Below are 13,669 nucleotides of genomic sequence, written 5' to 3'. Positions count from 1 at the left end.
CCCATGGATGGTATCAGGTGTTTTTGCTCAAATTTTTTTTCCTTCACACATCTCACATCAGCCCCTGAAGCTTCCCATTATGTTGAACAGGAAATGCCCAAGAGATCAGAAGCAGGGGAAAACACCTACATTTACCATTAAAAAATACTTCAGGCAGTGTCCGGCAAATGGTTTTTATTTCTATCACATTGACATGGTGTACTGTATATTAGCACACTGGTGCATATATACACCATATATGCACAATATATATGCAAAACTACCATTAAAGTATATTTATTTGTGGTAAGGTGCAGGCCTTAAGGTTCCCTTTGGTAATCTCTTTATAAATAAAGTTCATTGCATTGCATGTTCATATGTATGGCCAGTTTGTAAGAACTCACTGCAGATAACACAGACATTAGCCTGAACCCATCGCTATTTTAAACCCTGCCACCTCTGGACTATTTCTAAGATTCATCCAAATCTAATCTAAGATCCATCAAATTTGATTTTAGAGCTTAATACATAAAAAACTTACCACATTCTATTCATTCCTATGTGTTTTTAAGAAGCACATTTATCAATAGGTGATTTTCACCCATTGATTAATACACTTCTAAAAATCCCATAAGAATGAATAGAAAGTGGCAAGTTTTTATACTCACAATTGGATAAATCTGCCCCTATGTTAAAATGGCTTACTGAGTATTTACTTATAATACATGGTTTAGACTTTCTTTAAAGGAATCCTATCCTATGGGATTTTTTAGAGGCATATGCATGAAATGGCGAACTCTATCCATCACCCATTGATAAATATGTGGCTAAAGATCCTATAGGAATGAATACAAGTTGTGAGCTGTAATTCAACAATTTCTTAAATCTGCCACTAAATATGAATTGAATAACATTCCAAGGTTTATGTTATTTTGTAATAAAAATCGTAAATTTTTTTTCCACACCTCTTTACAGGAACACCTTTTTCAGCTGGAACCCCAAAAATTTGAAAGGGGACGTGGAAGATGCCCATTTGACCCCAACTCTTCAGTAATTTCAACATTAACTGGTAATTTTACTTCAGGGTAAAGGCTTAAGGGATAGTGTTAAGATTTAGTCCATCATTTACATCCTTCACAAAGTGCCATGTCAGTCTTTTAATGCCTCATTTACAAATGCAGTGCATAGAGCAAAGCACAATATTGGTAGCTCATCAACATGTTTTTCACTGCCAGTGTGCCATTTTTCCCAGAATTGTGTAAAAACAAGTGCATGCACCCACTACAGTTTGTGCGTGATGTGACAATACATGACCCAAGCACCCCCCACCAAATATCCTCATGCTACCTAACTGCCCACAGCTTTACTTACATCACAATACAATCCATCAAACAACTTAAACATACTGTATATATAGCACAACAAGTATCTTTACACAATTCAGATAGCAACAACACTGAACTTTTTAAATACTTAACATTGCATAGCCCAGAGCTCCGGTCAGTCTGCCCTTCCGTAACCCGTATCCTCTAGTCGCAACTCTCCTAGCTCAGAAGATATGCTGCCATTCAGGACTCTATTAGCCATTTACTGCCTAGCGAGCATGTGTTTGGTTTGCATACAAATAAATGATTAAAATCATACATTTGTAAGTGTGCCACACCTGACAACTGCATCTGAGTGAATTATTCAAGTTACAGAGGAGGGAAGGAAACAAGAACTTTTCTCAGGTTTTAGGTATTACATTTTATAATACTTTTAATGCTTATGTAGCCAATAAAGATTTGGATATTTTACATATAGTGTAACTATGCCCCTAATTGATAAAACATTGACAAAGTATAAGACTTCTTATTTCAGTTGCTTATGGGGTTGGGTTCCTCAAGATGTGTGGTTGCCACCTTGTGGCACAGCATAGTTACTGATCTAGTGTGTTTTGCTCAGCTTAAAAAAACTGAGAAATGCTCACACAACTAAAACAAAAGTAATGTTTAATAGAAAGTCGAAGTTACATCTGGTTTTATATATACAGAAAACAATGCAGGGATCTTATGCGCAAACTGCATATCTGTGGGATTATCTCACAGTATGGAGCTCACAGTATGGAGACAAATATGTGAAAAACAAATGTTAATTAAAAGAAAATTTTAAATAAAAGAGGAAAATTAATTTACACTTTCTTGGATCTTTTGCAGTCTTTTTAAAATATGCACATTTTCTGTCTGATAAACATGGGCCAGAAATGCCATTAATAAGCTTTAAAACAGGGGGATATTTATGTTGGGGAAACAGGTCTTAATTTGCCAAAACTTCAGTGGGCTCCTTTCTTCTTGCGTGCTGGGGTATCTTCTCCTTTTATCTCCTTACAGCTGAAGCTAATATACATATTTAGAACACGCTGGGCTGATCAACATTCCTATTACACTGCAAGTGTCCATTTTGGCAAGGCACACAAGGGTTTTAACAGCAACTACATTTTGTGTAACAAAGACGCAAATTGAATTATCATTACAGCCCCTTTAATTTTAGGATTATAGCTCTAGCTATACTGTTATATATTGATTAAATGGCAAATCACTTGTGTATACGAGACCGTGATCTGACCTTAATGTGGTGGGAACTATTGCCTACTATAATTCTGGCTCCATCATATTTACTAGTCCTACAGTGAGACAATATTATTTGTGGCACCTAACTTCCATATCACTAGTGGGATTGCTGTAGAACTGGACCCAGAAATGCACGGAACCACAATTTTATATGGCGATATAACGAACCAGCCTTCTGACAATCAATTTGATAAAAGTATTTTGGCCATCCACATGTGTGGCTAAATTGTATAATATTTACCAGTTGTGGAGTCTTTCTTTTCGGTATAGTTCTCCACATTTTTCTCATCTATACGAGCAACAATAAAGGAGCAAAAGCATTCTAGTAATATAATTTCATTAATAGATTACTGAGCTAAGAATTTAATATGGGCTGCAGTTCTGCATGCTCATCCCTTTAGCCCCCTTTCATATTCTCTGCACAGTAGCCATAATGCTGGGTGACACTCGGTGACGTTCACAACTAAAATTTAGCCTTGACATTTTGCAAACTGAGGTTTTACTGTAATTTCAAACTATCATTCGTTTTGACACAAACCTTTAGAAATGACTGATATCTGATATGAAGCAACTAATATGTATTTAGCTCAGAAATAGGTCAAATGTATTGCTTAATGTACAAACATGTATAATTGTAAAATAATGGGGTTTTTTTTTCAAACCAAGGTGGGGAGTTATTTGTAGGTCTCTACAATGATTTCTGGGGAAGAGATGCAACAATATTTCGGACCACGGGGCATTTGCCGCCCATTCGAACAGAACATGATGATGACCGAATCCTCACAGGTAAAGCATACTGGAAACAATCTAAATATAAATTGTGTGTATTTGTGTTCTTAACATGGAGACATCAATAAGCATTTTATGTTTCCAAATGGGACTTGTGGATCAGCAACTCTCTCTGAGTGCTGCTGGGCTAGTGGCCCAAGGCTTAATTAAATATGAAAGCAGTGTCTCCTGTGAGACAGCCGATGGGAGGAAGATTCTTTCTTCCGAAACAGCTTTGCAGAAATCTGACTGTCACTGTTCCTGAGTTAAGTGTGTAAGAGCATCAAGCCATGTGAAGTTACTAACAAGTCTTCATTTCTAAGTAGAGGTAGACTAGGGTACAGAAAAACTAAGCTGTGCTAAGACATTGCTGTATTTAAACTTGCATAATAAAGATTGTAAGCTCGTTTGGGCAGGGCTCTCTTTACCTGTTGTATTGGTTATTGATTGCTTTATATGTTACTCTGTATATCCAATGTATGAAACCCACTTATTGTACAGCACTGCGGAATATGTTGGCGCTTTATAAATAAATGTTAACAATAATAATAATACTGTGACACTGTAGGTACAGCTAGCTGTCTAGGGACTGGACTCGAGAAAATGAAAAAATTTTTATCAACTTTACATTAAAAACATAAATCCATACCAGAACTTATAGGTTTATGTTGCTCCAATTGAGAAAAATCCATTGGGGTGACAATTTAGAGGCAGCACTGAACTCTTTTCTGATTTATTAAGACCCCCAAAAAAGAAGAAAATATGTGTCTAGTAACATAGTAACAGATTAGTCAATTAGAGCCATTAGTTAATTTTGACAACTTCCATTACCACTTGACCTTGTAATAAATCTACGTGCCTAAAAATGAACTTACCAGAGTACTTCTTCAAGGCCAACCTTATGCCATATTTTTAGCTGTCCCATATGTCCTTTGTCCATGCACATTACAGTTAACACCCTAGAAGCTACCTTACACCACCAAGAGCAGCACAAGGGACACCTGGGATCAGTGAAAACAGTTTTTGCAGCAGTTTTACTGTACTGATTTCAGTATCTTTACCCATTTATTTTTGCTGACTCAATTGGTTTGGATGGGAGCAAGGGAATAAGATACTCGACTTCATTTATTAAAGAAAGGGGTAATTAGACCAGTAAAACTTTTTCTCCATCAGTGAAAACATGGCAGCCTAGCAGCCTTGCGGTAAGTACCCTGGACCAATTTGTTTTTACTGAAGATCCTCACCAGTGTTACCAGTGGGCTTTTTTATTGGGAACAGAGTAATTGAGATTAAAGGACTTTAAACTGTGCTTTTGGTATTACTGCAAACTTGTTTTACTATACTGTTTTCAGAAGGAATATAGGAGACAATGATTGTACATCATTGCATCATGAAATATAGGAAGAATACAACCAGTAACATCCATGTGTTTTGTGTTTATTTAGATATAACACAAATACAAATTGTTAAAAAATTACTGTATTCGGACCTTGTTTAAACTATTTTCTTTTCTTTTTTTTTTTTACAGAACCTAAATTTGTAGGTTCCTATATGATTCCAGATAATGAAGACAAGGATGACAATAAAATGTACTTTTTCTATACTGAAAAAGCAATAGAAGGAGACAAAGGAGTACAAGCAATTTATTCCAGAGTCGGGCGTGTCTGTGCAGTAAGTAGTCTATCTGGGACACATCTTAGCTAATACTATTTACCCACGCCCGGCAAACATCTCTTGAAAAATACAGGAGTAAATTTATTTTATGAATTGTTGTAATTTGGGTCAATAAATGTTATACTTATTGTCAACCTAGTTAAGCAAATTTATGCATTGCAAATTGTTAAATAAAAAACAAACTTTTTACATTGAGGATCTTTCTTTGTATCTTCCCCACATAGTGATGGCTAGATTGACTTCTACTGACTGTCCTCTCTTTCTAATAGCCTTCTGCTCAGTGGTCTTTGCACCTCCCATCTTTTAAATATATTGTCCAATTTTTCTGTACAAAAATTACTGGTACATCTTCTTACCAAGTTTCAAATCAACTACAAAATTCTACTTAACTTTATTTCATCCTTCTTAAACAGCCTCTTTACTTGTTACACTCCTACTCACCTTCTGTGCTTTTCCAGTGCCACGCAAGACATTTTCTAACACCTCTATAATTTGCCCTTTCTTATTATCCACCAAGTTCCCACTATTCAAATTTTCAAGAAAACTCTTAAAACCCATCTGTTGATGTGCTATTTCTTATGTTTACTTTATTGAAGCACAACATTCTGATGTTTATGAAGTGTTGTATGCCAGTTAGTTATTACAAGCATTACTAATATTAAAGTGCAAACTTTGGAGGTCAGTAAGGAAACCTGTCCTCCTTTATATAACAGCTCTTAATCAACAGCTTAAAATGTTCTGAATTTAACTTTTATCTTTATAAGTTATATGGGAAATTACATATATAGGGGTGTGTACAGTAATACAACACCATGCTGTATCATACAGTATTTATAATACTATATGATGTATTTTGACTGATTAATAACAGGGCAACAGAGTGCAAAACACAAAAAATGTTGCTAATCTAGCATAACTGAAGTAACCAACAGTTTTCACTCTGCAGCCTATATTTGATATTTCTGCCCTAATGCAAAAGTAGTGCTAGTTTCAATGTGCGCATTTAGTAAAGTCAGTGCACACAACTGGCACTATTCTGCACCTATTTTACACTTAGCACCATGCTTTGAAATAGTGTATGAGCCTACTGACCAGAGTACATAGAAGAAACTCACTCTTGAAAAGGGAGACAATACAGGCTGATTGCTGATAGTGCCCTGGCTAGAATCTAACCTAGGAATGCTAACCACTGTGTCTCCCTGTGGGCTGTAGCTGTGCAAAATATCATAAATCACCCTATAGAGCAGTTTGGATTCACTAAATTAACTAAACTTGGTAGGGGCATTATATGCAGGAGTTACAAATAAAAAGTATGATTCATGGATGAATATCTATGGATATTTATTGGATATTTATATGTTTCTGAACACAACAGCACCCAGACCAAAAAACTAGTAATGTTTGCCACACTTAATAAAGCAGGATGACGTAGGAATCCAGACAGCTGTTGTTTGTATGAATCCAAGATTTGGCAGATATCATATGGGTGATGTGCACAGTAAATTGTGTAATTTACATTATTCTATGCCAACACTATTACTATAAATGTATTTTATCTCTTTTCAGAGTAAAGAAGTGTTAGTAAGATATCATAGCTAACAATCATAATCATACTTCTAAATATAAATAAGCATATTTTTTCAACTCAACAAAAATTCACTTGACCATCTATTTATTTAGCCACTTCTTTTTATTAATTTTTAGGTTTATTAAGTTTATTTGGGTCGTTGGGCAAGTAATGCGGTACATCATGAATGCAAATAGGCCTATTGATATTCCTTCTTTTATTCTTAGAACGACATAGGAGGTCAGAGGATGATGGTAAATAAGTGGACCACTTTCCTAAAAACTAGACTAATCTGCTCAGTACCAGGACCAAATGGGATAGATACATTTTTTGATGAACTTGGTGAGTGCATTATTGAAATAATATTAATGATTTAATCAATAAGACAAACTAAAAAAGATAACAAATAAAAGGTAAAAATGTGAAGGTTACTATTACTTTCTGACATTTAAATTTAATTTGTGTATTATATGTGGCTCTTTTACATGAGAGTGATTGGTCAAACAGGCTTCATCAAATAACTGCTAACTAGCTTTTTTCATTTTTTTTTTAATACAGAAGATGTATTCTTGCTGCATACCAGGGATAACAAAAACCCAGAGATATTTGCATTATTCAGTACTACCAGGTAAACTATTTAATAGAAAAAAATAATTATGTGAAATATCACTAATGGATGACATAAACTGCCAATCACAGTGATTACTAAAAAGCACAAGAGACTGTGATGATATATATATATATTTTTAAACGGTTTATTAAAATGTTTTAGTGGGTAACTTCCCTTTCCTGAAAATATTTATAAGACACAGGTGACTGAGGCAATATCTCCCAACAAAGCACAGCAAGCAGTGTGGACACAAAGAATATACAGTGTAATGACCCAACTTAATTTGAAACCAACAAGACACTGTAGGTTTTTCTCTTTTAGAAATTTCTCAAGGTACTGTTGCCTTTTAATTAAAGCTCCAAATCATACTATTTTGATTACAGTTAAGACAGTTTTGTGGCGTTGTCTATTTTTCACTTGCTTAGTTAAAGCATTTCTATGTTTTGATATGACAAATGTATCACGCATGCTTGGATTGTTAATTGCTTTTTATTATTAAGGTTAAACCATATTCCTTCTACAAGAAACAAAAAATAGATTTCATGTACATTATCTTTCTTCAGTGCCTTAAATATATATATTTAAAAAAAAATTAAGTCTCTTCTTTTTAATTAAACAAGGACTCCCCTCGGTATGAAAATATATTTTGTTTACTGACAATATATTAATGCTAGAACATTTCTATTAAAACAAGTACGACATTTAATATAGCTTTTGTGTCCCCTGACTGTGGACTGCGGGGATTTATTAATCTAGGGAAAGGTTAAAAACGAAGAAGGTTTCATTAATGCTGAAGACCCTAGGGGTCCTTTATGTAAAACATTTGTACTACCATTAGAGATAGTTCTATTGCTTCTCAAAACAAATGTCTTTCTCAAAATTGCTTATGAAGTTTAAATGGATTGCTAAACCAATTGTTAAGTTACCATAATAATGTGAGGGTAATGGGTAATGTGACAGCAGGTACAAAGTAGATGCAACAAGCGAAAAGGTAGCATTTACTGGCAAAAGTCTTATTTTTTGCTATGTATGTATGTATATCTTTATTTATAAAGCGCTACTTATGTACGCAGCGCTGTACAGTAGAATTCATTAATACAGACAGGGGGGTTAAAGATAATGGATAAATACAAAGTACAACAATAAATACAATAAATACAAAGTGCAGTTGCAATAAGAGTCAGAAACACAAGATGAAGGAGGTCCCTGCCCCGTAGAGCTTACAATCTATATGGGAGGGGTAACTAACAGACACAAATAGGCAAATATAAGTGCTATAGGTCACAGTGGGTGACATTACAGGATACTTAACCAATTTAAAATTATATTCTAGAACTTGAATATAAGATGTAGCAGCACCTGCTCCCCAACAGCAGTATATATTTCCAAAACACAGGTGCTTTCCAAAAGCACAGGTGCTTTCAGCTGGCTCAGTACTGTTTGTTATTATTCTCTATTTTGCAATATGGAAGTAAAGACACCAACATAGACACCAGCTAGTAAAGCGCAGCCTAAATGTGCACAGTCCTTCTTTTTCTATTTCACTAAAAAGGTGGGCATCTCATCCTTTTGCATAGCAAAGCCCTACCAGAGTAGTGGGATTGTCTCTTTCCTTCTGCTAAACTCTGTTGCATGATTGGTTAAGGACGTGAGATTAATTTAAAATAATATATGAATGAGAATTTTTGTTTTTGCATTATTTTAATGGGACAACTTTGCAAAAAAGATTGACAACAAATTAAAATTAGCACCACAGATATCTTTCTCTCTGCTTCTCAGTAAGCTGGCCTGTCACTCTGTTTCCTCCCCGCTATGGTGATTTTTTAAGATAAAGATGTTTTATAGGAAAGACATAAAGATGTGACCATGACCAGAATGCAATGGTGTTAAACATTTTTTGCATGTTAGGAATTCTGGTCGTGGTAACAGATTTGTCTTTATTATTCTCATTACTCATTATTTTATTTTTAGTATACAGAGATTGCTTTGCTTAGAAACATTTTCTTGTTATTTCCAGTAACATTTTCAAAGGATATGCCATTTGTGTTTATCATATGGCTAGTATCCGAGAGGCATTCAATGGTCCATTTGCACACAAAGAAGGACCTGAGTACCACTGGTCAATATATGAAGGAAAAATACCTTACCCAAGGCCTGGATTGGTAAGATGTGTTTTTTTTTGTTGTTTTGACAGATATGCAATGTTAACAGGAACATAAAGCATCTGATGTGAATCATATATATCTTAGTGAAGTGCTGTATAAATGTGTTAGCATTATATAAATGATATAATACATGTATTTACTGAAATACTGAATGTCGAAAATCACTAGCTTTTTTTTTTTCTCCGATTTTTTTTCTATTCGGTTTATAATCATAAAATGATTGAACCAATATGTTATAATACACTGAGCAATGTATATAATATTATCTTCCATAAGGCATTGCTAGCACAGTATATTATTTATTTTATGGGAAAGAACAAACCTTTGACCTTCCTTACCATGTAACTAGCACTTTAGAGTTACTTAAAATGACAACTAATTGTAATATTTTTCTCTAATATTTTTATTATTAAGGTTGAACTTGATGGATGTATGTCTTTTTTCAGCCTAACTTTCTATGTTACTATGTTGTGTGCTTCTTTGTAATGTCAAAGTTATAGGTATCTGACAATGGTAGATTTCTTTGTATTGACTTGTAAACAAAATTATATACAGTGCCCAACACAGTAGGTTCTAAAGAAGTAAAAGCTGGTGTGGTTCTAAACAACTCAGGGTGACCTTAGTCAATTTATCATTTTATTCCTCGATAAAGATGACTGCAGATTACAGCACAGACACTCATTGTGGCTGAAATATACCATGCAGAAAATAACAGCACTTGAAGAAGTCAATAGAAAAATATAATGTTTTCTGAGGACAAAAGGTTCCTAATTGTGTTCATCTGTTAGTGACCAGTCCACCATTTCACTCTTTAATAAATAAATAATATCAACTTTTATATTTATAATATTAAATAATACATGTATTATATATATATATATATATATATATATATATATATATATATATATATATATATATATATATATATATATATATATATAAAATGTCTAATGGGTTTTTTTAATGTATTTTTAAAAAAAAAAAAAACATTTATTGCTTCCTAGAATGTTGAATTCTAATTTCTATCTGTTTCTCCATAATTATACCAGTGTGCCAGCAAAGTGAATGGAGGGCACTATGGTACAACTAAGGATTATCCAGATGAAGCTCTGCGCTTTGCTAGAAGCCACCCATTGATGTATGAGTCAGTTAAGCCAACTCACAAAAAGCCAATTCTCATAAAAGCTGATGGAAAATACAACTTGAAACAAATAGCTGTAGATAGGGTGGAGGCTGAGGATGGTCAATACCACGTTGTGTTTATAGGAACAGGTAAACCTGAATTTCCTTTCTGTATTTTGTAGACAAACATTTTTTTTCCTTTTCTCTTTAATAAGACAATACCTTGTACATAATGTTACCTAAGTGACCCAATGTGCTCTGAATCTGACATGAAATATCAATTATTTTGTTCAGATAACGGAATAGTTCTGAAAGTCATCACAATTTATAATCAAGAAACTGAAACAATGGAAGAAGTAATTCTTGAAGAACTTCAAGTATTTAAGGTATGTATGTTTGCAAATTTATAACTATAGAGGAGTTAATATGTATGCATAAAGGCATTAATTATGGACATTGTTACATAACTGCAAAAAAAAAGTAAAAAAAAAAGTCAAACAATTTCTTGCAAACATTGCTAAGGGTAAATAGAAAGAAATACCTCTTTATACTTCAGTTTCAAGTGTTTGTAAGTGCCATTCCTCTCATGTTAGTATAGTAAAGGACCTGAAATATAAATAAAACTTGTTAAAAAATAAATTCCTGTAATACATGTCACAACTCTAAAATCACATTTTGTCAGTTTTATACACCATTTTCAGCAGTATCATAAAACAATGTATTTTTTTCCAACATCTAAGAAATACACCACTGGGTCCATCAGGTACAGAGTGTAAGAATTATGTTTTGTATTATATGTGACATGATGAAGCAGTAAAGCTAATTGAAATTTACAGCCTCTCCTGTCCATAAGTAAGATGTATAACTAAAGGGTAATGGTTCACATGGAGCACATTTTGCACCTCTGATTTTATAGCTCTCTGGGCAGCGCTCAAAATGCTGCATATTCTTGGTGCAGTTAATGGGAATCTGATTATGACAGATTATTCCAAATCACAGATTAAAGGGCACCTATCACCCTAAAAATGCTTCCCCCACCAGAGGTGCAGGCTAATAGAGCCCACACTCCAATTAGGGGAAACAATAGTTTAAAAAAAAAAAAAAAGTCCCCGCCAGTGCTAGGCTGTAATGAGGGAGCTCCCTCCCGTGCTAACAGACTAATACCACAAAGGGCTATTTAAAAAAATAAAAAACTATTCACTATTGTTTCCCCCAACTGGAGTGTGGGCTCTATTAAAAAGTTAAAAAGCATATCAATAATGACATCACACATAGTGACCATTTAAGGTCCCCATACACGTTGCGATAAGCTCACTTGGCGAGATCGCCAAGCGAGCGGATCTTCACCATGGGGCCAAACGATAGAATTATATTGGCAGCAATGGGGCAGTCGGTTCAGGGACCGCATCAACGAGCTGATGCGGTCCCTGATCCAACTGAATTTTCTAACCTGCCCGAACGATATCTGACCAATTTTAGGGTAGGCTCCTCGTTTCTGCCCCTACATGGGCCGATAAGCTGCCGAATCGGTCGAAGGGACCAATATCGGCAGCTACTATCGGCCCGTGTATGGGGATCTTTAGGGTGAGGACACAGGGAGCTACTTGTCGCAGCTACAAAATTAGACAATGCTGATGATTTAATTTACTGATAATAGTCTCTACATATGTGTTTTAGCAGAGGCAATTCTCAGCATTGTCTATGGCAGGGTATTTTCTAGCGTTTTTTAGTCGTAATAAGTAGCTGCTATTAGTAGCCCGGTGTATCTCAGAAACAAATTACTTTCTGCATTGTTTTCCTTATCTATTAGAATCTTTCTTAAAATGTGTATCTGATTTTTCTTTTCAGGTTCCTGATCCTATAATTTCAATGGAAATTTCAGCAAAAAGAGTAGGTTGAATTATTGTATCTTTCATGGGCTCACACCTATTAGTGTATAACATAGTTGTATAAATTATGTATTTATGTATTATTAAACTCTTTTCTGGCTACATTATACATTAAGGAAGTGAGATAGCAGGCTGTGTATTGTGCACAAGGCAGTCCATGCTTGCATGGTTAAGCAGTGGTTGATATCTTTATTTTCTCATACTGAGCCCTTTACATTGGACTGTATATACACACACACACACACACACCAATAATAACATTTAGAATTACCCCACAGATCCCACAAAGGAACTAATGAGGTTTAGTGTTCCCACCGGGACATTCCACAGCCTAAAGTTTAACCTACAGTGGATATTTTATTTACAATAATTCTAGAAGATATAACAGGGTACAATTAGTGACAATAGTATGCTCAAAATGAACTGCGTGTGTTATGTGAATCTTACCCCTAGTATTCCCAAATGTAGGGACCTTTCTATCTACTTTTCTACAGGAAGCAGTGTCCCACAGATATGGAGAGTGATTGGTGGTGATTTTAATAAAAGCAAAGGAGCACCCCAAGCACTACTGCACCTAAGACAGGTGCCTTGTCAGCTAGCACCTTGTTCCTACCCTGAGTTGAAGTATAGCACTATATTACCCAATATAATTTCTCATAAGAAAGAATGAAGGAAAAACATTGCAAGAAAGAAATATCAAGTTTTGTCTAGAATATAGCATGTATCCATATATGTTAAAAAAGACATAAGTAAAATATTTTGTAGCTAGAAGAATTAGATGTGCCCCCTGTTCCTAAACCGAGATCCTTTTGTCAAACTGAATGCTCTTATGTGAGAAAGTAGGAAGGACAGGCATTGGTCGTCCCTGTGGGGGTTTCAAGTATACATCACCAGGAAATAGTACATACCATATATTTCCTCTGTTATGTTGAACAAGTTTCATGCAAACCTGCATTTTTAGCATGATAGCCAAGACCCTCTGGGAAATGCCCTTAGTTGCAGCTCAATAACATCTGGACCGGTCAGACATCCCTGAAATTCTGACAGATGCAGCAGCTACTCTTACCTCTAAATACATAATTCTTTTTCCTTTCAACAAATGAGTCACTATTGCATCTGTTGTTGATTTGTAGGAAAAAGGATGCTAGGAGGTATTGTTAGCAATTTAATTGCTTTCTAAACTTTGCTTATAGGCAAAAATGGGACTGAATATCTTTTTTGCAAAGGAGAAAGGGGTTAGGAATATTTGGGGTATCAGGAAACATTGGGACCTGCTACTTATC

General features: G+C 34.8%; 1 protein-coding gene and 1 long non-coding RNA gene across 2 annotated transcripts in view; one reads left to right on the top strand and one right to left on the bottom strand.

Moving 5' to 3' along the window:
- Window positions 1-13,669, bottom strand: part of LOC108646168 — a 222,295-nt gene that overhangs the window by 180,204 nt on the left and 28,422 nt on the right. The window contains exon 2 of the long non-coding RNA XR_001924213.2: window positions 11,039-11,103. This is a non-coding gene — a long non-coding RNA (uncharacterized LOC108646168). The remainder of the gene's footprint in view (window positions 1-11,038; window positions 11,104-13,669) is intronic.
- The window catches only part of sema3e (semaphorin 3E), a 78,985-nt gene that overhangs the window by 55,870 nt on the left and 9,446 nt on the right, over window positions 1-13,669 (top strand). Inside the window, exons 5-13 of the mRNA XM_002935256.5 lie at window positions 955-1,048; window positions 3,255-3,374; window positions 4,885-5,027; window positions 6,825-6,939; window positions 7,156-7,225; window positions 9,225-9,369; window positions 10,425-10,647; window positions 10,792-10,883; window positions 12,346-12,387. Of these exons, the coding sequence (XP_002935302.1) occupies window positions 955-1,048; window positions 3,255-3,374; window positions 4,885-5,027; window positions 6,825-6,939; window positions 7,156-7,225; window positions 9,225-9,369; window positions 10,425-10,647; window positions 10,792-10,883; window positions 12,346-12,387 (1,044 nt within the window). The remainder of the gene's footprint in view (window positions 1-954; window positions 1,049-3,254; window positions 3,375-4,884; window positions 5,028-6,824; window positions 6,940-7,155; window positions 7,226-9,224; window positions 9,370-10,424; window positions 10,648-10,791; window positions 10,884-12,345; window positions 12,388-13,669) is intronic.

The sequence above is a fragment of the Xenopus tropicalis genome, chromosome 3 (genome assembly GCF_000004195.4).
Source record: "Xenopus tropicalis strain Nigerian chromosome 3, UCB_Xtro_10.0, whole genome shotgun sequence".
Lineage (NCBI taxonomy): Eukaryota > Metazoa > Chordata > Amphibia > Anura > Pipidae > Xenopus > Xenopus tropicalis.
The sequence above is the reverse complement of the archived record's forward strand: the minus strand, read 5'-3'. Positions and strand labels throughout refer to the sequence as shown.